This window comes from Doryrhamphus excisus, chromosome 3, assembly GCF_030265055.1.
Source record: "Doryrhamphus excisus isolate RoL2022-K1 chromosome 3, RoL_Dexc_1.0, whole genome shotgun sequence".
Taxonomy (NCBI): Eukaryota; Metazoa; Chordata; class Actinopteri; order Syngnathiformes; family Syngnathidae; genus Doryrhamphus; species Doryrhamphus excisus.
Window position 1 is genome coordinate 11,314,715 of NC_080468.1, and position 26,078 is coordinate 11,340,792.

Sequence of the window (26,078 nt, forward strand, 5' to 3'; positions counted from 1 at the left end):
CAAGTTGGACGTCAATACAAAAGCAAGGCGTAAAGAAAAATCCAAAAGCATCCTCCAACAGAGTAAGAAAAAGCACAAAAAGCACAATCTGGTCCTCACCAGCAAGTGACCAAAAAGAGCAACACACAGGAATGCACAACACGAATCAGGAAACAATCTGGCAACGATGGAGTTCCCCAGCAAGGCTTATGAAGGCCTGATGAAAATCACTCTCCAAGCGGCAGCAGAGCAGTTCTAGCCGAACATGACAAATATTTCATTTTTTTGCAGTAATTTCTTGACCCTGTAAGATTTGAAAAGAGAGCTATTATTTTCTGACGAGCTGATTTTTCTTTGAGATTTCAAAGTTATTTTTTCACCTTTGCAAGTTATCAAAAAGATATTATGTGAGGGATAATACTCATGTATTTTACTATTATACTATACATGTTGAGTAACGGGGCTGCACGGCGATCTAGTGGTTAGCGCGTAGACCTCACAGCTAGGAGACCAGGGTTCAATTCCTGCATGTTCTCCCCATGCTTGGGTGGGTTTTCTCCGGGTACTCCGGTTTCCTCCCACATTCCAAAAACATGCTAGCTTAATTAGCGACTCCAAATTGTCCATAGGTATGAATGTGAGTGTGAATGGTTGTTTGTCTATATGTGCCCTGTGATTGGCTGGCCACCAGTCCAGGGTGTACCCCTCCTCTTTCGCGACCCTCGTGAGGGTAAGTGGTAGAAAATGAATGAATGAATGTTGCGTAACCTTTGAATTTGACTTTTGTAACAGATGGTATTTTTTATATTTTGTAATATAACCATTTTTTATCCTACTTTAACTGTATTGAAATTCTATGGGATCTTTTTGTAAATTCTATCATTTGAGTAAGTGTTCTAGTTTTTGGTCATGGTCACCCTAAACATATGGAACAATTCAGTGTCATTTGGGCTCTAAAGTGCCTACATGTCTGATTATGGACTATTCACAGAAGCAACATTCATTCATTCATTTTCTACCACTTTTTCCTCACGAGGGTCGCGGGGGTGCTGGAGCCTATCCCAGCTGTCTTCGGGCAAGAGGCAAGGTACACACTGGACTGGTCGCCAGCCAATCACAGGGCACATATAGACAAACAACCACTCACACTCACATTCATACCTATGGACAATTTGGAGTCGCCAATTAACCTAGCATGTTTTTGGAATGTGGGAGGAAACCGGAGTACCCGGAGAAAACCCACGCATGCACGGGGAGAACATGCAAACTCCACACAGAGATGGCCGAGGGTGGAATTGAACCCTGGTCCTCCTAGCTGTGAGGTCTGCGCGCTAACCACTAGAATGCAACATTTAAAGATAAATACTAATATCCATCTGTATTCCATCCATTCAATTCTATGCCTGTCCTTGCGTCCTTGAATGTTTCGTCTCAACTAACAATTCACATAAGATGCATCAATTGCTTATAGTTCCAAATGAAATGTTCTCGTTTTTCAAAAAGGTGCGCACACATATCTGTTCCGAGACACAACTGCAAAGATCAAAAGAAAATACAAGAAAAAAAAAAAAAGGAAACAACCATCTTTAACAATAAACACAAAGTATATTTACCTTAGTGGAGGTGTTGTGTTGGATGTGTACTCGGGGAGCTATCCTGGGAGTGTCTTTTGATGATTTCCTTTATTCTGTGCAGACAAACCTGTGTGAGTGTGAGTTGTTTGTGTCCAGGGGTGTAATTGTGTGTACACACAAAGCATTTCTTTAATTTATCCGAGTGAAGCAAGGGAACTCATGCCTTGCATCAGTGTTCATTCCCTATTCCCGTTTGGGTTGCACATTTAGAATGCAGATGAGTGTCACACTGCTGGTATATTTATATATATTTTTTTCAAATTAGATGTTGGGCTTCATCCTAATGAGAAATTACTAAACGGTTTCTATTAGGATAGATACAGCGCTTAAAGGCATGTCAGAGTAATGTGTTGACACAGAAGAGGATAATGAGCACACCAGCCGAGCTTTCTCATTTTCGATATGCAGATAAAAAACTCTTGTCATTAGGTGTGAAGTGGACTCGCGGCAATGTTATTGTAACGTCACACACTCCTACTTCGCAAAGAAGTAGCGCCGCGCCTTATCCTTCTGATCATATTCACTCTGACTTCCTGCAAAGAATCTACTACTCTTATTTTGTGGCAGTGCAAATGAAGCTACACCCTGTGGTGCAAACACTCACACACACACACACACACTCTCTGCGTGCACGCTCCTCTGTGATGTCCCCACTCTACAACTCCCGAGGACTGAGATGAGTGGGATCGATGATGGTTATCTGCCCCTACTGAACTGCACTCAGGGTCTCTGCTACCTCCACTCCAGTCTCTTGCTGCTGTGGGGCAAAAAAAAAAAAAAAACAGCGTGAAATGAGATACCCACTCTGAAAAATGTCTGCGGCTTTATGCACTCTGTGCCCAGCGAACGTCCTTGAAATATACTTATATTTACAAGTAGCATCTTGAATGCTGAAAGGGAAGTCTAGATTTATGCCGCAACACTGTTGTCCTACACTACTTCTCAACTATAAATAAGATCAAAAGAAGTTTATGATATTTTCACTGACATGTTACATACAACTTTTTCTATTTGGAAAAGTTAAAGGATGCAGGAGCTATTAACTTTCACTCTAACACAAATGTAGCAATATATATATATATTTAGCCAATGATGCCACAACATAAACAACAAAAAAATTTTTTTTTTAAACAAATATACAACCAACTATTTACAGTTTTCACATTTACAACCGAACTGTATGTGTATGTGTGTTTGCGCATGCGTTAAAATTGCACGGCACGGCGAGATAGCGTTCCTCTTCCCGGGTTGCTGTTCAGTGTATATTTAATGATAGAAATGCAGTGGTTAGCAGGCCTCACAGCTAGGAGACCCGAGTTCAATTCCACCCTCGGCCATCTCTGTGTGGAGTTTGCATGTTCTCCCCGTGCATGCGTGGGTTTTCTCCGGGTACTCCGGTTTCCTCCCACATTCCAAAAACATGCTAGGTTAATTGGCGACTCCAAATTGTCCATAGGTATGAATGTGAGTGTGAATGGTTGTTTGTCTATATGTGCCCTGTGATTGGCTGGCGACCAGTTCAGGGTGTACCCCGCCTCTTGCCCGAAGACAGCTGGGATAGGCTCCAGCAGATAAGCGGTATCATGAATGAATGAATGAAAGTTGTATGACGTCCCTAATCCATCCACAATCCCAGCAGCCTCATGCGTTAGAAGTGCCTCATGTGTTATTCTGTGACCTTTTTTCCCTCATTCTTAAGAAACTTTTCAATATATCACTTTCCAACGAGGGCTGCATAGAGAAATATTGAAGAGGCCATGTTGATACCAATCCTATGTTATGTCAATAAATCATGTATGCTAAGCTCTCTGAACAAAACATTGACATCTTCTCTTTGTGTTATTGCTGACAAAGTGAAGCATTCTCTTGGCCAAAATGCTCGGATTCGGCAGCTTACATACCCTGTTGTGATTAGTCAGGGGTCGAATGCCCCCTCCTCACCACCACCACTGCTCAGAGGTGCATAGATGCACCCCCTCCCACTATCAAGCGTTTGCATGATAAAGGTTATCAGCAAACAGTATAGAAGAAATTGGCTTCCTGTCACATCTTGTATTGAATTCAAAAAGATGTTCCTACTGCATCCAACCTCACCGTCCCACCTGCCCGCCTCAGCACCATGGCTTGCAGACGCTCTGGAAATCTCGCCCACCTGACATCCGCAACATACACTTGCTTCCACTCCTCAAATCTGCATTATTATTATTATTATTATCAAGAAATTTATATAATTGAATGAATATTGCAGAATGCAGCATCAAACTGTGCTTTGTTAACAAAGGAGCAGAGGAGTATTGACAATGAGGTAAGTCCTTAGCACACAAAACAATCTACACAATCCTTACCAAAGCATACATTTTCAAAAAAAAAGAAACATTGTTCTGTACAATGGTTATGTAAGTTTTACAATACTAAATAATACTTTTACTAAAACAGCATATTGTGTAGATCAGTTCATGGGAACATGGTGATTTTTGAGTTTTGATAAAACTACAGACACAAAAAACCTGATTGGACCCCAATACAGAGACGAGGCAAGGTGTATGTAAAATGTTTAATACACAGAGCACACTCCAACAGAGTGGAAGAACACTTGTAAAACTTAAGTACAAAATAAAACTACACTAAATTAGACAACAAAAGGCACTGCTGAAAAAAAGTAACAAAAATACTAGTAAAAAAATGCCAAAAAAAAAAGCCAACCAAGAAGCTGCTGAAGCAAACTAAGCAGCACAAAATCACAGCATGGCTTTTGAAGGCCTGATTGCCTTCAGGTGTGCTCTGGGGGCTCCGCCCCCACCAGGACAAGCAACAGAAAGGTGGCAGCAGAACATAGCATTATGGGGTTAGCATGCAGGCCTCACAGCGAGGAGACCTGAGTTCAATCCCACCCTCGGCCATCTCTGTGTGGAGTTTGCATGTTCTCCCCGTGCATGCGTGGGTTTTCTCCGGGTACTCCGGTTTCCTCCCACATTCCAAAAAAACATGCTAGGTTAATTGGCGACTCCAAATTGTCCATATGTATGAATGTGAGTGTGAATGGTTGTTTGTCTATATGTGCCCTGTGATTGGCTGGCGACCAGTCCAGTGTGTAATGGTAATGGTAATGGTAATGGTTTTATTTAACTTGAACATGCATCAGATTACAATTGAATGCATCACATAATCAGTTCACAGTTCCACATGTCCAAAAGGAGGAGGAAGAAGCAAAGCTTATTAAATCCTACCCCTTCATCTGGTACTTTTACAATCAGTAACATTTGTTCACTTCCTGCTTTCCTAATATAGTTTGTTTTTTTTGTAATTAATTTTGTTTTTTTTATTTGTATTTATTTTTTGTCACATACCAAAGTACAAGGTGATATGACCTTACAATGATATAATGGCTACCATAGTAACTGTCAATATAGTGATATATATACCGTATTTTCTGGACTATAAGTCACTCCAGAGTATAAGTCGCACAAGGCCGTTCGCCTGACGACAGCTGGGATAGGCTCCACCATATCTATTTACCGATTGTGAAGTCACTCAGTGTGCATACCTGTCAATCACAGCACTTTACATCTCCACTGTTGCTATACTATGTTATTGAAGTTATTAGTTTTTAATGTAGATTCCAAAGAAATTATGAGTCGGCCAAAAGGCATCTTCGAAAAGAAGGCTACAACATGCGGTGATCTGTATGCTGGTCACTATTTCAGCAGGCATTATCAGTAATAACTAACAGCAAAAAAAATCAAAGCAATCTTAATTTAGCCTGACACTACACCTGGAAGATTCCATTTCAAAGCCTATCTAAATCAAAGTAAGGTGAGGCTGCAGTCGTCACTTGAAAGTGTAAAGAAGCTGTACGTGTTTGCCCTTGGGAAAATCAATGATGTGAGCTCTGTTATTAACAACGGAAATGGAAAATATTAATACAAAATAGGAGATCTCATGTGGAAACTAGTGATGTTAATAAGACTCCTCATTCCAGCTATTCCAATCAAACTGGAAAAAAAATCTGAGTAAGGTACATGTTTTTGAATTTGCTACAAATATATGAAAAAAGAACTCAAATGTGTTCCAACTGTGAGATTCCCCATTAAAATGCAGGCTACAGAGCAGACACCGTCCAGCTCAAGTGGATCCAAACTCCGCTGTTGGCACCATCATGATTCATTAACCCAGAAGCGTGTGGTGTTCCTGCGGGCTTTCACATAAAACAACTCTACAGTTCACTTCAGGTTCTGGGGGTTGTCCTTTAAAAAGAAAATCTTTGCAATTTGCTCACTAAACCTTCAAACACGACACAGTGTCAGGTCTGTATTCATATGGGCCTTTTCTTGATTCCCACATAGAAACGTTTAGCGTGTTGTCACGTTCAATAAATACAATGGGAACTCTACAAGGCTAATGCTGCTGAGGTCCAACCGTTTGGAATTCAAACACGTTTTTTAGGAAAAGAAAGAGGCGAAAAAAACTTCAGATTTCAGTCGTCGTGGGTGATGTTACATACACATCAAATTATTACACTGCATCCATTCCAAGCAAACAAGCTCCTTCAATAAATGGGTCATAAAAAGTGACAAAAATGGAGAATTTGCAGCATCGCTTAAGAAATTTAATCTACAGGTAGTCCTCGGGTACAAACGTGTTGTCGAAGTTAGGACTCATACCTCGGTGAACACCTAACTTAAGTTCTTAAGTAATCAACAGAACATAGGTATGTTTCAACAAAATATCAGTTCTCAACAAAAAAAAGCCAAAGGTAACGTTGATACAAGTTTAGCCGTATATATTTAGCCAAAATATCAAAACAATTTTGCCACAACATACAAAAAACATCCCCAAACACTAAACATGATCTCTTCTATTGTGCAGTTGCATCATCACCTCTGTTTGACTACCGCACAAAACAAAACGTCTAAATGCATGTTCGGTAGTGAACAAGTTAAAGTGATAGTTTGGATTTTTTGACATGAAGTTGTATGACGGGTTGCACGGTGGTCGAGTGGTTAGCGCGCAGACCAGGGTTCAATTCCACCCTCGGCCATCTCTGTGTGGAGTTTGCATGTTCTTCCCATGCATCCGGGTACTCCGGTTTCCTTCCACATTCCAAAAACATGCTAGGTTAATTGGCGACTCCAAATTGTCCATAGGTATGAATGTGAGTGTGAATGGTTGTTTATCTATATGTGCCCTGTGATTGGCTGGCCACCAGTCCAGGGTGTATCCCGCCTCTCGCCCAAAGACAGCTGGGATAGGCTCCAGCAGATAAGTGGTAGAAAATGAATGAATGAATGAAAGTTGTATGACATCCCCATCAGCAGTGTAGTGCATCGACTGTGTTACTCCCCACTTGATGATATAGTTCCTGTTAGTTATTGGGGCGACTTAAGTAAAACGTTTGGCCTCTCATAACAATATGATTTCAAAAGAGTAATACATTAGCCTCCTTGAAAAAGAAATCACACCTCACAAATCGCCCAGCTTTACTTTCTCTGATGTTGTCCATCGAAAAAGATGGCTGTAACATTTACATCTTCATCTCAACAGCACAACAACGTGCTCAGTTGTCACGGTCGGTCTCGAGAGCTTTAAGGTTCGACCCCAGGATGCAGAGAGCAGGACCAAATGCAGGTGAATAATATTTATTTGTTGCAGAAATTGCAGCAGCAGGAAAAAGCAACTCAGGGAATAGAAGTACAAATGATAATTATCCCACACGGGGAGAAGCACACACCTGAACTAAATACAAACAGAAATCAGGGACAGGTGTGGGTGACTATGGCAACGAAGGCAGACGGGGCAAAACAGGAAGTCCAATACAAAATAAGTGTCAAAAACGGAAACCAAAGCCCAGACAGGGAACACAAACTGTCACGAGGGAACCCACACAGGGCGTGACACTCAGTACTCTTTTCTATTATTCCCCTGTATTTTTATTAGAAATTATTGTGCCTGTTGTCAAATAATTCAAACCTGCAATAAAAGTCTGTTGTTTTGGCAATCCAGTCCCACCAAACTTTACGGTCACATTACTGACACCTACTGACTAGAGGAGGATACTACGTCAACATCTTCTCATTTGCTTTGCATTAGTATTTTCATGCATTAAGCCATTTTTATGCTTGAAAATGCTAAATTTAGGCAAAAAAAAACCTGGAATATTAGTTTATATTATTTAGTATATAACCATAAAACAGCATGACATATTAATTGATGAATTACTGAAAACCCATGACAGAGTGAAGTGAAATTGTGAAAGCAAAATTGTTCCAGTCAGATTGTATTCAATGTTAGAGGTTCCATTAATATATCTTTAATAATTATAGATATACTTTCCATGTTTCAGAGCGCAGGTATTACCGAGGAATTAATATGTTCTCATGTCTTGTCAAATTAATTAAACACTCTGCCTGGTAGCTATTCCAGCCACTACATTCTCACAGTTTACTTAAATGCTGACAGAATATAACGTCTCATTCGTTTCTTATCACTTTCCCAGGAAAAGCAATTTCAAGCCAATTTTCTTCCTCCTCCTTCTCGTTCGTTTTTCACCACTCTTTGGGCACGGGCATGTGACACCCGCGCCTTCTGGATGCTCAGCTACTAATCAACAGAATAAAAGGTCACTGTGTGACATATACTGTACAGTATGTTGGAGAATTGGGCATGGACTTCTTTGTTTAAGCTGTTTAGCCTTTTTTTTTTTCCTCTTTTCACCCAGAAGACCGTCTCGCTCAGCAGCATTAGGGCTTGTGGAGTTGGCTGCCAACTTAAAATTGACTTCTCTTTAAATTTAGACGTGCCTTGAACTCTTCGCCCAGGAAAAAAAAACAACCCCTAATCCCAAATCCCAATCCTCCACTGCTGACTCATCAGTGTACAACAATGACTGGCTGAAATGACCTCACTTCCCAAAATAGTCCAAAGCTCAAACTGGCACAAGAAAAACAAAAGTCCTCACTCCCACACCCACACAAACACACACACACACACATTGGTTTTCATGTTGTATGAGGAACCGCACAATTTCCTGATCCATTTTCCAAGCACGGGATTGGACACACCTCATCCTCTGGACAGCGTAATCTCATACTCACTGTCTCCAGTGGACTGAAAACGATATGCTACAGTACATGCGGGCGATAGGTCCATGCTGTGTGTGCATCTTGACAGGCTGCAGGTTAATGAGGACAACAGGTAGCCATGTGTCGGAGAAGGGCAGCATTTCAACATAATGAGTGTTGTGCTGCAGACAAGAGCTGCGCTGAGTGAAAGAAAATGCATTGTTACCCTGCACTGATGCTCTCACATTCTTAAATCTCTGCAGAGAAGAAAAAAAAAAAAAACAGTAAGTGTTTACAACATTCCCTCTCAGCCAGGTTTCAGACAGATTTTTAAAAAAGAAAGAAGACGCTGGGGCACAGATTAACAGATAACTACAGACAGAAAGAAGGCACCGTGCACATGAAATAGGCGAGGACTTAAAATTCAAGTTAGAGGCTTAGTTTGAGTCGAAAACTATTTTTAGTGTCCTTTGGTTGTTTAGAAAGGCTGACAGCATAGATTAACTCGATGTATGAAGGTTACTTGAGCAACAAATCAAACCATCTCATATCTAAATCTCCATACAAAAGGGGGAGGGGACGCCATCTTCGTACTTTGCGATGATATTTGGTGTTTACTGTTTAGTAACCGCACTACAAGAAAACATGACAGTCAACACAAAGCACTTAAACTGGGGTGTTTTATGAGTTGGAGATTTACACAGTGGTGTGATTTCTTATAGTTGTGCATATTTGTCCAAATTAAATGTTTCACATCATCAAACTAATTTAAATTTAATTTAAAAATAAACACAACTGAACAGAAAATACTGTTTTTAAATGAAACTTTTTATTATTAAGGAAGAAAAAAAAATACATGGCCCTATGTGAAAAAGTGATTGCCCCCTAATGCTAATAACTGGTTGGGCCAACCCTTAGCAGCAACAACTGCAATCAAACATTTGTGATAACTTGCAATGAGTCTCTTACAGTGAGGAATTTTGGCCCAATCATCTTTGCAGAAAAAAAACACCACAAGCCATTGAGACCCCCAGAAAAATGTCAATTTAAACCAACAGGAAGTTATCAAACCAATCACATCACTCACAGTGTAAGCAAAAATAACACAAGTGCAACACACAGTGTTACTATGGAGATAAACACATATGAGGTGTGTCGGAAAATGTCCAGGACTGGTGTCACAAAAGATATTCAGTGATGTAAAAACGCTCAAACTTCTTATTATTAAGTGACAAAAAAAAAAAAAAAAAATCCAACCTACATGGTTCTGTGTGACAACAACTGCAATCAAGCGTTTGTGATAACTTGCAATGAGTCTCTTACAGCGCTGTGGAGGAATTTTGGCCCACTCATCTTTGCAGAATTGTTGTCATTCAGCCACATTGGAGGCTTTTCCAGCATGAGCTGTTCCAGCGTTGTGTTGTCATTGACTAATATTTCAATTTGCTATATAATCTGAAATATAAGTATGTCAACAATGTTAAAAAAAAATACCCGGAATGAGCGCACCCCTCTAGAAAGTGAAAGTTACGTTTGTGTACAAGTGAGCGTTAATCTTGTGTGAGTGAGAATAATGCATTTATTGTGTGTCTTTTTCAGGAGTCATATCCAAGTGTTGTGCAACTCTGATATACTAAAAGACTGTATTTGAAAAATAATCCAATAGCATATTGCTGAGGAATGCATTCACTGTAGCGGCAGTATGATATACATTTTAGGCCATTCTCAGTTGTCAGATGAAAAGCATCAGGTATCAGGAAAACATCTGTCAAGTTTATGGAATTTCAGCATCAAGTATCAGGCATCAGCTTACAAGCATTGAGGTGTCAGGAAAAAACTTTGTCATGTTTATGTATTATTAAGACAATACAACATCGGGAATATATGTCAAGTCTATGGAATTATACCATTGATCACCATGAAACCGTGTCAACAGTCTCCGACAAAAACTTCATCCGAAAGAAATGTACTTTAGACTTCTGGTGCCGTGGTGAGTCTGTTTGTTTTGTAACGCTGACATAGATTCATTGACATATGTACAACATTTTGTGTGAGTTACGTACTATTTTCATTACATTTGCACTTAGAGCTTGTTAAAGTGGGCTAATGGAGCTCGCACAAAGCTACATTTAGCTAGCTGATTGAGCTAAATTGCTTTTGCGTTTGTGTTAATTGCTTTTAAAACACTAGGAGAACAGGCCTCAATACTTAACGTCTGAATTTGGTCAAAAGCTATTTTGTATATGATTGTCGATGGTGTACAGTAGTTATAGAGATGGATGTTTTCCTCTGAAATCACACACACACACACACACACACACAAAAGCATATTCATTATTATGAATAATAATGAGCTGTGCTCTTTTTTCACATTTTTGCTGTTCTTGTTTTTTTTAATTTTCCAATATTTCAACATTTTCTTCTCATATTAGCAATTTAGTGTTATCATAATTTCCTAAATATTACAATATTTTCCTTAATATTTCCCCTGTTACTAATTATTGCTCCCTACAATATTATTATTATCATTATTATTACAATATTATTAAGTTTATTCTTGTAAAATGGATAATCTCTTTCTCAGTTGAATATCATTTTTTTCATATAAAGTTTGGGTTTTGTGCCCTTCAAATTACTGCAGTTTTTTTTAATTTCTGTTGTTTCATTTTTCTAATTTGACAACTATTTCAACCTTTTTCTTAAGACTTTATTTTCACAATAACTTTTCACCAACCAAATTTTCAGAAATTTGCACTATTATTTTGTGTTGATTTAAAAATAAATATCTTTTTTCTTTTAATACTTCCACTCAATGCTACTAAAGTGATGGTAAATTGCAACTTTTCTCATTTGAAAAGGTCTTTTTCTCTTGATATTTTTTGCTTTTTTTCCACTAAAATTACAGCTGCTCCAAAAATCACCCATTTTTTTTTCCTGTAACCTGATAGTTTCCAAGATGCTTTCCTGAGACCTGATGCTTTTTAAATATCAGACACCTTACTCTGCAAACTGGGAATGTCCAAACTGTACACCATAGTATAGTTTGACCACCAGATACTTCAACCACAGACTGATAGAATGATCCCATCAATTGGGTAACCTGGAAATGTAGCGCTAGCAATGTAAAGCCAATGGCAATGTATCTTACATATCGGAGAAGAGTCTCAGTACCAGCACATGGACAATCAGACTGAACTTTTCCCAAAGTCGTTATGGCTGATTAAGCACTGCCTCTTTTTTTGTATTAATACAAGTTGCTCATTAAGTGGGTGATTTAACATAAAGAAAAAGAAGATCATAATTCCCTTTGGTTGACATGGCATGGTGAAAATAAAGTTGTCCTCCCATTTCGTGTGGAAGTGGTACGTTTTTGGCTTCTTACTTTGTCGTTCTTCCTCAGTTTTTCTTTCGCTTAGAATAAATTGGAGGCAAACCAGTTATCTTGCTATCTCCCACGCGGGAGATGGTATGGCACACTTTTAATCATGGCACACTTTTAATCTGATCTGATCTGATTAATCTGAAAAGGACACATGATTTAGTTGGAGGCACAATTATTACATATGAATAATAAATACATTTGTTAACAAAATGGACAACATTTGGGAATGTATTTATGATGAAACTCCAAAATAACATATTGCTGTACGATGCATTATAGACTCTGTGGGTTTGTGTGTGGCACAGCAAATCACGTTCCCACTCGCATGATTTCTGTGGCTCCTTTGTTGCTCTGGATACCATTCCTGATGCAACCCCTGCTTTTATCCGGGGTTCGGGCCAGCTCTGAAGATTTCCACAGGATGGATGTTGATGCACCAGCAAGTACAGAGCGAGCTCTACATGTGTGAAAGGTAGACACGTGTACTCATCTACTGCGCTACTACTATATTTGGCATCTGATCATGTTCTTCCTCTTTCTGGTCTTTATGCCTGGCAAGTCTCATCATCTGATAGTGGTAGAAATTATACCTTCTACTGAGCAAAGATTTAATAATGTGGGTCTGGATATCTCATCCTGACATTAATGTGAAAAATAAAGTTCAGTAAATTCATAGACAGACAGTAAATAGTACAGTTTCCAGTAATTCATTAAAACACTACGCTAAGTAAGATACTGTAAAAGTAAACATTCAAGGATCACTTACACACATACACAGTACACATATGTATAGCTGAACAATAAACAATACATATAGCAACTTCTGATATAATTCTGAAATAATACCAATAATATGCACTTTGAATTGTTTTGGGGGCTGCACGGCGGGGAGTGGTTAGCCTGCAGGCCACACAGTTGGGAGACTCGAGTTCGATTCCACCCTCTGTGTGGAGTTTGCATGTTCTCCCCGTGCATGCGTGGGTTTTCTCCGGGTACTCCGGTTTCCTCCCACATTCCAAAAACATGCTAGGTTAATTGGCCACTCCAAATTGTCCATAGGTATGTATGTGAGTGTGAATGGTTGTTTGTCTATATGTGCCCTGTGATTGGCTGGCCACCAGTCCAGGGTGTACCCCAGGCTCCAGCACGCCTGCGACCCTCGTGAGGAAAAGCGATAAAAACAAATTAATTAATTAATTAGTTCATTGTATGTGTAAAACTATAATTGTAAAACTATAAAAAAAACAAATTTACATTTTTTAATTTCAGTAGCACATTAATATGATTTGCATTATTTTTGGTTAGAGTCTGAACTTCTGGATGTTAACCAAGGTTCCACTATATCAGCGCTTCTAAAATAGTGGGTCAGGGCGGCCCTTTGGGAGAGGTGCGAGAGGCTGTCATTTCAATGCAGACCTACCAACATGTACAAATTTATAGTACTCAACATGCAATTTGACTCTTGAATATGATTGTATGCTTTCCATTTTGTTGCATTTTCCTGGTCTATTTTTTCAAGTTCATTCTGTACAGTCTGATACCTGAATAAATATTAGTTTTTTATTATATAATTTATTACATATTATATAACATTTAATTATAAATAAATTAATAAATCAATGAATAAAAAATAATTATAATATATTATATATAATTAATATATCAGTTTCTCTCGTATTTCAAATGTCCCAAATGTATCCAACTATAAGTATAGATACAGATTATTGTATCATATAAGATTTTTGTCTATGGTACATGCTTATTTATTTGGATCACCTTCCAATTTTGTAACAATACATGAAATGTCAACATGGGGCAAAAATAGTATTTCTGTCTTCATAAATCTAATGTCAATGATGAAACAGTTTCATTTGCATTGTGTGCAGCGACTAGACTGAACAAGCAATGTGAAAACAGCAAACAAAACAAGTTTGAAAAAATAAGAAAAGATTACAGACATCAGAAGAAAAAAATGGCGCACTGTCTGCCCACAAAGAAAGAACACAATTAAGTATGGGATGCAGAGAAATTATAATATATGTCACAGGCTGTCTTCATCTGTCGGCTTATACATACAGTATACGCTTGCCCGTTCTTTACCAGCTGCGACGTGACAAAGAAAGACGTTTGCCCGCTGCACAAACACGAGTTTGCTTCGACTTAATCACGTGAAAACCCTCCGTCGAGGAATATTCCGCTTTAACCAAACCGAGCCTGTGAGGTGCAAATATAAAGACTTCACAGTCTGTGATGAGATTCGCCTGGAATAAAGTCATTTCAGAAGCACATTGCATTTTCTGCATTTTAATCAGATAATAATAATGAGTATGTAATGTCACAGCTTACCTCACTGTGTGCACACAATAAAGTATATAAATAAATTACACAAATATGATTGGATCTGTATTAAAATTCGAATGTACTAATTCCCAGTCAAAGCTGTTTCCACATGCATGGTACCTGCATGGTAAATTCGGGTATGTCGCATTTATCTCATTAAGACACATTAAAGGTTATACTTGTTTTGGTCAGTCTCATCCCTATCAAAGTATCATTTGCAGACGCAGCAGGCTGCTCTTTTCAGAGAGAATTCTCTATGAAAGCCTCTGTACACAAGCTTCTCAGTGGCGAAACAGCGAGCAGAAACCGTCAGCAATCATCAAGTAAACACAACCAAGCCTTCGGCTGCTTAACTTCAAGTTATTTCTCTCTGTAGTTGATACGGACCAAAAAGCAGAACTCACTCAGAGTGAATATTTGACTCTCAATTCACCAGATGGACAAGTAACAACTTCAAAAAGCAATTGATAATAGTACGGTATACTCGCGGGAGTGCAAACAAACAGTCTTGCATCAGGGCGAATACCAGCAGGTGACGCCCAGAAGAGATCATAATTAATATTAATATCAAAATAACAACAATTAGGAATGACAACCGTATTAATATTTGAATCTGGCTGCCGCTACGATTGATCTGCAGCACCCCAGCTGTGCGAGGACCCACAATTGCAACAACACCGCACACTATTATTAAAATTAAAACTAAAACTGAATTAGTTGGAGCCAATGTAACTGTTCTATGTTAATGGTAATAGTAATGGTTTTATTTCATTTAAACATGCATCAGATTACAATTGAATGCATCACATAATCAGTTCACAGTTCCACATGTCCAAAAGGAGTAGGAAGAAGCAAAGTTTATTAAATCCTACCCCTCCATCTGGTACTTTTACAATCAGTAACTGTTATATTTGTTCACTTCCTGCTTTCCATAATATAATTGAAGTTGTTTTTTTTTTGTTTTTTTTATTTTAGTTTTGTCACATACCGAAGTACGAGGTGATATGACCATACAAAGACATAATGTGTACCATAGTAAGTGTCAATATAGTGATACGTATGTATAGCACATCATGACTGGTTCAAGACTCTTCATCCTTGTATTTAGCAAACATCAACTGCTTGTATTGTTTCTTGAATTCCTAATTTCTTAATTTAATTTAATTTAATTTAATTTAATTTAATTTAATTTAATTTTCATGTATCGAAGTACAAGGTGATATGACCATACAATGACATAATGGGTACCATAGTAAGTGTCAATATAGTGATATGTGTAGCACATCATGATTGGTTCAAGACTCTTCATCCTTGTATTTAGCAAACATCAACTGCTTGTATTGTTTCTTGAATTGGCTCATCGTTGTGCATTGTTTGAGGGTCTTAATCAATCGATTCCATAGTTTGATTCCACATACTGAAATGCTATGGCTTTTTAACGTAGTCCTAGCATATAAGTGTTTCAAATGTAGTTCTTCCCTGAGATCATATTTCTCCTCTCTTGTAGAGAAGATTTGGATGACATTTTTAGGTAATTGGTTATTTTTAGCCTTGTGCATTATTTTAGCTGTTTGAAGATGAACTATATCAGCAAGTTTAAGTATTTGTGATTTTAGAAATAAGGAGTTAGTATGTTCTCGGCGGCATTATGAATTATCCTTACTGACCTTTTTTGCAGTACATTTAGAGAGTGAAGATTTCTTTTATAGTTATTACCCCATATTTCCACACAATAAGTATAATATATGATAGAAGATATGAATATATGGTTCTACTGCTTCTAAATGAGGTGTGTGTCTATTTGGAACACCTACTTGAGTTCCACCTCCTCTCTTAATGCGAATTTGACAAAATATGTAAATTAACATAGCAACTGATTTACATATCTAAGGTAGACTACCCGGTTTAGCACAGACAAACATCATGACAAATATTTCTGCAGAATCTAATAAGTAACACCACTATATGAAGAATGTAGCATATATTGACTGTGTGCACTCTGCACTTTGTAATTATTAGTATGTATTTTTTTTCCATACATTTGTGGGCACCGTCACTGAATACCAATCATTTTTATGCCCTCCGTTAATGCTGCTATCTGGAGGCAATTTAACAGTTTTGTGTTTCTCACAGCCTTCCCACAAATTACCTTCTCTTTGCACAGATGTTCATGTCCTGCTTTTGTGACAGCCTTTTAGTATTCTAGGTCGGCCCCGGCAATGCCCCAGTGTGACTCAAGAATGAAAGGGCATGTACAGGGATGGAGCAAAAATAGCGGCTGGGCCACAGAAGCCAAAGATTTGACAAAGCCTCGGACATATGTGTTTCCTGACCTGAATAACTGAAAAGTGCTGCGAATCATTCAACTACGCTGACCCCATATGGAGAGAAATTTGTGTCCAATCAAACAAAAAAATGATTTGTAAGCAAAAAAAAAGGAGTTGCAAAGAAAAAAAAAACAATTTGCAAGCAAAAAAGAAATCTGGATGTTTCTATATCTACACAAGGTATTATGTTTTTAAATGTATATTTATAATATACTTTATTCATTCATTGGAAGTTGAGGCTTCATGAATCTCTATTAGCCAAGTCATTATTCTCATTCAATACTGTAGTAATTTAGTTTGTACTTAGTGGTTAATGACTTTACTATTTTTGTAGTAAAAGTCTTCGTAGCATAACATGATAATCAATCAGCCTTTAAACTTTCTTGATGGATGATGTAGTGGAAAAGTGTTTGAGGTCATCAAACAAATTTAAGAATGAGTCAATGACAACACAACTGAACAAAAAAAGGCAGTTTTTAAATAAAACTTTTTTTTATTGTTCACAAAAAAATATAAAATACTAGTGAACCACCAAAATGGCCCGAAGAGCCCAGCGACGACTCATCCAAAAGGTCACAAAAGACCCCACGACAACATCTGCAGAGAGAGGTGAAAGACACTGGGCAAAAATGGCCTGCATGGCCAAAAAACCCATTGCTGAAAAAAAGAACATTAAGCCTTGTATTAATTTTGCCAGAAAACATCTTTGTTCAACCCCTAAACCTTTTGGAAAGTACTCTGTGGACTGACGATATAAAAGTTGAATTTTTAGGAAGGTGTGGGTAAGGTCGCATTTCAGAAAAAGAACATCATTCCAACAGTAAAATATGGTGGTGGTAGTGTGATGGTCTGGGGTTGTTTTGCTGCTTCAAGACCTGGAAGACTTGTTGGGACACATGATACATGAAATCTACCAAAAATGTACACGCATCTGTTGGTGACTTCAATCTGAAACCAACTTGGGTTCTTCAGCAGGACAATGATCCAAAACACACCAGCCAGTCCACCTCTGAACGACTGAAGAAAAACCAAATGAAGACTTGATAGATAGATAGACATAGATAGACTCCCTTTATTGTCATTGCACAAAAACACAGTAGTGAAATTGCCAACGAAATGTCGTTGCCTGGCTCCCATATAATAACAGACACAAAAGAAGATAAGTAATAATAAATAATAATAATAATAATAATAATGTGGAGAATAAATAGATAGAATAGACACCAAATATGAACAACATAATGTAAAGTGCAGCGTGAACAGTAAATTGCCCAAATAATTTAAATAATTTAAATAAATAATAATAATGTAAGTAAGGTAGAGGGGCTTATTTGGCATTCAGCAGTCTGATGGCCAGGGGGAAGTAGTTGTCTCTGAACCTGGTCGTCCTACAGCGGATGCTGCAGAGCCTTCTCCCCGATGCCAGGCGAGAGAACAGTCCATGCTGGGGGTGTGTGGGGTCAGAGCAGATCCGATGGGCTCTAGATACACACCGGCTGTTTGCTATGTCCTTAATGGGGGGGAGCTGGGTCCCGATGATCTTCTCCGCTGTCCTCACCACTCTCTGCAGTAACGTCCAGTCCGAGGCCTTGCAGCTCCCAGACCAGACGGAGATGCAGTTGGTCAGCAGGCTCTCGATGGTCCCTCTGTAGAAGGTGGTAAGGATAGGAGGGGAGAGGGAGGCTCTTCTCATCCGCCGCAGGAAGTGCAGTCGCTGCTGTGCCTTCTTCGCCAGAGCGGAGGTGTGGAGTGACCAGCCGAGGTTGTCCGTGATATGCACCCCCAAGTACTTGGTTGTGTTCACAACTTCTACGGCTGTGTCGTTGATGCTGAGTGGAGTGTGGCTGGGTCTGGATCTCCTGAAGTCGACGATGATCTCCTTTGTTTTGTCAACATTCAGGATCAGGTTGTTCGCCTTGCACCAATCCACAAGGTGTCGCACTTCCTCCCTGTAAGCCAGTTCGTTGTTGTCCTGAATGAGGCCCACAACAGTTGTGTCGTCCGCGTACTTCAGGATATGGTTGCTGCTGTACTTGGGGCGACAGTCATGGGTCATTAGGGTCATTTGAAGTACTGAACTTAATCCTATTGAGACCTTAAAAGGTACTTCATGCTGGAAAAGCCTCCAATTCTGCAAAGATGAGTGGGCCAAAATTCCTCCACAGTGCTGTAAGAGACTCATTGCAAGTTATCACAAACGCTTGATTGCAGTTGTTGCTGCCAGTAACCAGTTATTAGCTTTCGGGGGAAATCCCTTTTTCACACAGGGCCATGTATATTTTTTCTTCCCTAATAATAAAAAGTTTCATTTAACAACTGTATTTTTTGTTCAGTTGTGTTTATTTCTAAATTAAATTTAAATTAGTTTGATGATCTGAAACATTTAAGATGGACAAACACCAGCAAGTCAATTTCTGAATGGTTGAAGAAAAATCAAATGAGAACTTTGGTGTGTCCTACTGAAAGTCCTGAATCCTGACCTGAATCCTACTGGGGTGCTGTGGTATGACCTTTTTCAATTAAATTAATAATTTATTTATAATTAAATCAATAATTTCTTTAATATTAATTTACAATAAATGAAAATTAATCATAATTTTTTGGAAAAAAAAACAAATTTCATCCTTGAAAACACTATGTGGTAGAATTACAACAATTCAGCAAAGATGACTTTGCCAAAACTCCTTCACAGCAAACACTTTCATACCACTGTACCTCACAATCTTACAACTTTTTTTTCCCGGATGTGATAAAAAGACACACATTTCTCTCCATAACCCCGGACATGTTGGAAATGGCAGTACTTTTCCACTTTCATCCATTTGCACTTTCATTTGTTGCTTTCAGCAGAAAACATTCTCCAGGAGCTTTCTAACTAAAAAATGCCGCATTTTAAGAAAACAAATCAAACTGGAGTGAATTTATTTCACTATATCTAAGTGCATGTTTAATGTGCTGAAACGACGGCTAATGCATCACAGCACATGAAGGTAAAAGGGCATTTGCAATTTAATTTCCATCTTTTCTTCAATATCTTATCCAATCATTATCTTTACTTCGGTGTTAAAGGGAATTATAGAAGCTAATACCGCTCACATTCACAAGCCGTCAAGTTACACCACGTTTTCATGTTGTACAGACTTTTTGTTGAGAATAATAAAACCACAGCACTAGAGTGCACATGAAACAAAGGAAGCAATTACACAGTAAATCACTTCCAGAACCATCCAAACAACAGAAATAACTACGCCCGACTGCGGAGCTTTTGAAATGATGCCAAGCAGCACAAGTCACAGCTACGTAAACAGACTTGTGCTTTGTGTCAAAATTGTTTACATCACATATGGTGCGCTTGAATCTGTCACCGCATCCCCCACGTACTGCCCTTTTTTTTTTTTTTGTATACCATGGGATGAAATCACATGTCATTCTTGACTTGTGATTACTTTGGCACATTGCATGTTCGCCGGCTCTGCAGCTTTCACATTTAGGCGCATTAACACTGCTGCCATGTCACATCTTCTCACATCATCTTTCCGGACTAGTCTGGGCTTCTTGCACCATTTCTGCTCTGCCGGGCTAAGGTTGATTCAGCACATGTTTGGGGCACAAGTGATCAAACTTGAGTACATCCATCGTAAAGCTCAGCAGGCAGCCGAGGCGAGAAAAGGACGTGCACAAGGGAAGGGGGGGGGCAGGAAGAATGAGTCAAATGAGAGATGACAGAGAATTCAAATAGAGAGGAAAAGGCGAGATGCTGCGAGAACACAGTGCAGAAGAAGAGGGGGGATGTTGGATGGCGGAGAGGAAACTGGGGATGTCAGACAAGGAAATCAGGATATAGAGAGCATGAAAGAAGCAAAATAGTGAGGAGAGAAGAAAGAAACTGGGGGGCTGGAACTTTTCAATTACAGCACTCGCAGACAACAAAGACCCAGATTCCAAGAGACTATAACAGTCTGCTGCCCAGAGGGAGAAGCTCATTTATCCTCGTTCATTTCTTCTATCTTTTCTCTACACAATTTACAAGTTGGAATATTCAATGCGTTTCCTTTTGTTGCACAAGCAAATGCAGGCTTTCCTATCATTACAGTTGTCCTGACTGCCAGAACGAGATACCAGGGGAAGTAAATCTTGTTAATCTAAAAAGTGGGAAACATTTTTTTTTCCTGCTTTCACATCCTGCATATTGTTTGTGAGCTAAGTGAAACGGGAACTATCGCAATTTAGACTTGGAAGATGTGACCTCTTGGTATTGAATTGATTGCCCTAATCGGAGATGGGGTGAAAAAAAAAAAAAACATTCTCTGTCTCTTCCTGAGGGGTTCCTGCCAAATAACATTAACACAAAAGCGAATCGATTGAAGCAGACTATTGATTGAACCTTGTCATGGATAACAGACGCTTCTCTCGCAGCCCATTTAACACCGTTTTTCAGTGCGAACGACATGCATAATGACAAGAACCAGACAAAGGTTTCTGCTGGCAAACATCAAATATAAATTGAGCTGATGTTGGACAACGTCTGCTCACGAAACCACCTTATCTAGCGTTCTACAACACAGGAGACTAATTAGAGATGCATCTGCTGTACACGTCAGTCACACACACACAGAGGGTCATAACAAGCTATATGACCTATGAGAGAGGGACCGCTGTAATTTATCTCCCTTTTGGACTGATGTTTGGATCATCTCATCACTATATGCTTTTTTTCAAGTGCAGTTTTTTAAACAGCATAGTATGAACATTCATTGTGTTCTGCGTCATTGTGGTGTATTAGAACGACCAATGCTGTGTTGTAGTGTATGTGTCTGTTATTGTATTTACTATTGCTACCAGTAGAGGATGTTGTACACTCATGTGAGAGTTGAATATGTGAAGCTGGAGTATAGACCTCCTCATCTCAGTGTGAGTTTAAGTGCCTGTACAAGCATATTAGGAACCCACAGAGAACCTGCCCTTTGGGTTCTGCGTTCTGACTATTGTCACTCGATCTCCTTTGTGCAACACTGCCATGTGTTCCGTTGTTGTGACTCTGCATGATTGGACGTTTTCTCCCCAACAAAACTCACAATGTTGACGAAACACTCAAAAGGCCCAAAAGGCAAAGGAATCTAGCCATCACACAAAAAAGTTGGACATACTGTAGTAAAGTAGGGGTAACATAACTGTAGGTCACCATTACGGGATACTATAAATGAATCTTTGGTTCATGGAGGATGACAAGGAAAAGTAAAATACGACGCCACAAGCCATATGTTTTTGCAAGGACACAAAAACGCTACAGCTGAACGATGCCAGAACGAAACACGGTGAGTCACTTACTGTCTATACAGTTTGTGAATGCACTGATGGATTTCTACAATATGTGTGCAAATAGAGAGACTGAATTCCATCATATCCGGATGTGAATGTGTACATTGATTTGTGTGAATTGAAAAACTGATGTTTACATTACATGTGTATTAGAATGGATGGGCTGACATTCTTGAGAGAAGGGAATGGTCCAGCTGAAGATTACCATATGTATGTGAATGGACAGACAGATGGACATATATTTCTATAATATACAGTATGTACATGAAAGGAGAGACTGATAACTACCATATGTTTTTACATAATGTGTATGAATTGACGCATTAATGATAATCTGTGAGTGGACAAACATATGTCTACATTACAGCTGTATGTGAATGGACTAAAAATTACCCTATGTATGTATGTCTCTGGACAATGTTTTTTTTTTTCAATATTATGTGTATGAACCTACAGAATGATCTTTTTATGATGCGTGCATAACAGACGATGTTCACATCGTCTGCGAATGTGGTGGACATCAAAAATGTGGTCGGCCATGACATCGTTACGCATTGTGTCATGGTAGTGTCTCTCTTTTGTGTCTTTTAGCATTAATATTCTCATCACACAGGCGGTATTATCAGGCCATGTCCACATGAAAAATGCACAATATAAAAAATAAATCCATATGAGGAGAGTATGGAGTATAAGGTCCATGCACATGTGTCTATATTCTTGTGCGAGAAAACAAGTTAATATGAGCTAACTAACAACGGACGTCATAGGAAATCCCTATTTTGACATTAAAACCCTCACAAAAAAAACTCAACAGTGTTCCACAGTACATAACTGACTTGCCAAATGATTGTTATTGCATCAGTTAAAATGAAAAACTATATTTATCTGCCGGACTAACACGATGCCTCAGTGTCATTCACAGGCGGAAAAGTGGATACTTAGCTCTCCATTTCGTGTCAAAGACTCAACAAGATGCTCATTTGCTGTCAGCATTTTTTTTTACCTCAGGACTGGAGCACACATCCTGTGCTGGAAGATACAGCCATCCCAAGGAGAGCGGACTGTTGTTGATGGAACTAGCATAATACAGTTAGTGAAATTGATGTGCTTAGGAATGGTAACGGGAATGGTTTTATTTCATTTAAACATGCATCAGATTGCAATTGAATGCATCACATAATCAGTTCACAGTTCCACATGTCCAAAAGGAGTAGGAAGAAGAAAAGCTTATTAAATCCTACCCCTTCAGCTGGTACTTTTACAATCAGTAACTGTTACATTAGTTCACTTCCTGTTTTCCTAAATGTAAGATTTTTGTTGTAAAAATGGCCTCTTACTAGCTCGGGATAGCCATAGCCTCTGAAATGCACACCAGACCATGGGCTTGAGAGCTCTTTCAGTTTATCCCCCCCCCAGCACACACAACAGGCCTCCTCACTAACAATTCACCCAGCCCCTTTTACCCGTGAAGGACCAACCATAATTTATATTTACACTTAGAACAGCCTTCTTTTATGTTACAAAAGCCTTTCAATATTACCACACTTAAGTTTCACTTTCTGTATACATTTTAAGCACTATATTACATTTAACTACATTTCGCCAACAACTACCCAGTTAACCCCCCGCCCCTCCAGGTAACACTTGGGAGAGTCCAATCAAGGTGATCGGCCTCTGGCCTGCACTCACATGGGCGCACCTCCATGCTTGTGCCCCGACCAATCACCTCAAAGAAAGGAGAAACTGATGAGAAATTATGATGAATAGGTGTGTCCCAATGACGTGAATGATGGGCAAAATAAAATAAAAAAACAAGTACAGTTCCCCTTTCAGCAAAAAAAAAATGCTAACCAAGGCAGACACTAACCAAGGTTCCACAAAACCTCCTGGCGTTGAAATACTTTGGTCCCCATTGTGTTACCTTCCGTCTGTCTCTTCCATCATAACTTTCAAGCGTATGGCAGCTAACTCTTACGACAGCACCTTTAAGCCCTCACATGCCTGAAAGATTTGTCAAGTGATGTTGCTGCAAGGCAGGTGAAAAATATCTGCATGAGCACCTGCTCCTACATCTGTCTGACTCACCACCGACTTCGGCAAGATAAAGAAGAAAAAATAAAAAAACACCCTTTTAGCAGTTATACTTTTTAAAAGAAACTTTAATATTAGCTTATGAAAAGGTCACCATTTATGACAGAAACCTTTTTTTTTTTTTTTTTTTTGACGATGGACATATAATCTATTTCGAAATGATTGCGCTCGGAGGTGCCAAATTGAGCTTGCTGGTGAACTTGACTGCGTCCAGAAACCTGTTCCCTGATAATGACCTGTAATTACTCAGCAAATCCAGCAATGTGCATGTCATCCTCATGTGATGCGTCTTTAGCCATGCAAGCCCCTCGGCTGTAAAGCTGTGGCACAGGACAATAAAATGAAAAAAAGGGAGATAATTACCCTATTATCAGACTGATTTTAGTACATTTATGTGCCTGCGGAACACCCTGTAATACCAAATAATGAGGATGAATCATGTGAAGGTGGTATTGACTGATAGAAGCAATCCTGATGCTTATCACCATGCTGGTCCCTAGAACTGCAATCCACTCAGATTGTACACATCACCCTCTCCCTCGCTGGCTTAGGGAAGGGAGAGGCGGTGTTGGAAGGAAAGCTGGGGGAGGCGAAGCGGAGGGGTGGGGGGGTGGGGGTGCAGGGAGAAAAAGCTCTCTGTGTTGAAGCAGCCGCTCATTCACCAAGCAGCTCACACAGATGAGGGAGGAAGAGGAGGAGGAGAACAGCTGGTGCAGCAGGGTGCACGCAGAATTTTGCATGAAAATAGAAAAAAGGGGAAGAAAAAAAAACAGCTTTATCAACAGCAGTCATACAATATGAGATTTTTGTGTGTGGGGATGAAGACGTTTGCTGTTTGGACCATCCGGAATGAACTGTGTGCTTTGACGAGTGGAGGAATGCACGGATGCTGGGGGTCTGCATCCCTATGAGAAAGTTGAGCGAGAGTCGAAATCAAGTTGAAAGAAATTTCAATATTGTCCGGTTATTGAACAGGAAAGCTTTTATCCACAAGTCTTGCAAGGCTGGAAGACTACTTATTTCCAAGAGTGCATCATTTGGTCATAATTGAAAAGTCAGGTGAGTACAATGCAGCACTTGAATTTGTATTTGAATTTATATTTTTTAGATTTTTAATACTTGTTATATATATATTTTTTTATATTTATATATTATTATATATTATCATACATTATATATTATTTATTATATATTATTTAAATATATTATATTTATATTTTTTATTTATATTTATTTTTTTATATATTTATATTTATTTATTTATATTTTTTATATTTATATTTTTTAATTTAAATTAATTTGAATATGCACTATTCTCAGTTAACTAGTTATTGCAATCCTTTTGCAGTCCAGAGAGAATGAGGTGTCGTTGGGCGAAGCATGAGCTCTCAGAGAATCAGTCATAAGCGGCTGTCTCTGCTATGGATAAGTGCGGCTCTTGGCCTCTGGCTCTGCTGCTGCAGGACCTCAAGGGCCGCCGCCACCGGAGACGCAGCCGTCGGAGTCGCTGGACCGGGCGACGGCGCCCTCGGCGGCTCGCTCGCCTGGCTTCTGTCGGATAAAGGACCCTTCCACCAGTCATTGGAGTTCACAGAAGCTGCAGAGAGAAACCAGCAAGGCTTCAGCACCAGATACAAGATCTACAGGTGAGAAAGGTTTGTGTGTGCTGTATGTTGTCTATATGGATCGTGGAGGATATGCAATGTATACATTTTTGGGGGAGGGCAATGTATGTGCATGTGCTTTCTCATTTCACCTAACATGGCACTAAAAACTAGAGTGGAATTAATCAGCAAAGGCAGCTGCTGTCGAGATGTGCTGAAAACCTGCCCACTCTCAGGATTGCCCTCCCAGGTATCACACCTGCCAAGACTCTGAGATGTGAAATTCAGCCAACCTGTCTTTACATATTCAGCCTGAAAAGAAAAGGAATAAACCTAATCGTGGG

The 26,078-nt window shown here is 39.2% G+C and overlaps 1 protein-coding gene across 3 annotated transcripts in view; it reads left to right on the plus strand.

Annotated features, from left to right (window-relative positions):
- The first annotated feature begins 24,800 nt into the window (after positions 1-24,800).
- Positions 24,801-26,078, plus strand: part of LOC131126083 (BMP/retinoic acid-inducible neural-specific protein 3-like) — a 36,718-nt gene continuing 35,440 nt past the window's right edge. For 2 of the 3 annotated variants that reach the window (XM_058068262.1, XM_058068263.1), the window contains exons 1-2: positions 24,801-25,189; positions 25,479-25,776. In XM_058068262.1, the coding sequence (XP_057924245.1) occupies positions 25,511-25,776 (266 nt within the window). In that variant the 5' untranslated portion in view covers positions 24,801-25,189; positions 25,479-25,510. Of the gene's footprint in view, positions 25,190-25,478; positions 25,786-26,078 lie in introns of those variants that run through there. The other variant, XM_058068264.1, reaches the window with a different exon arrangement.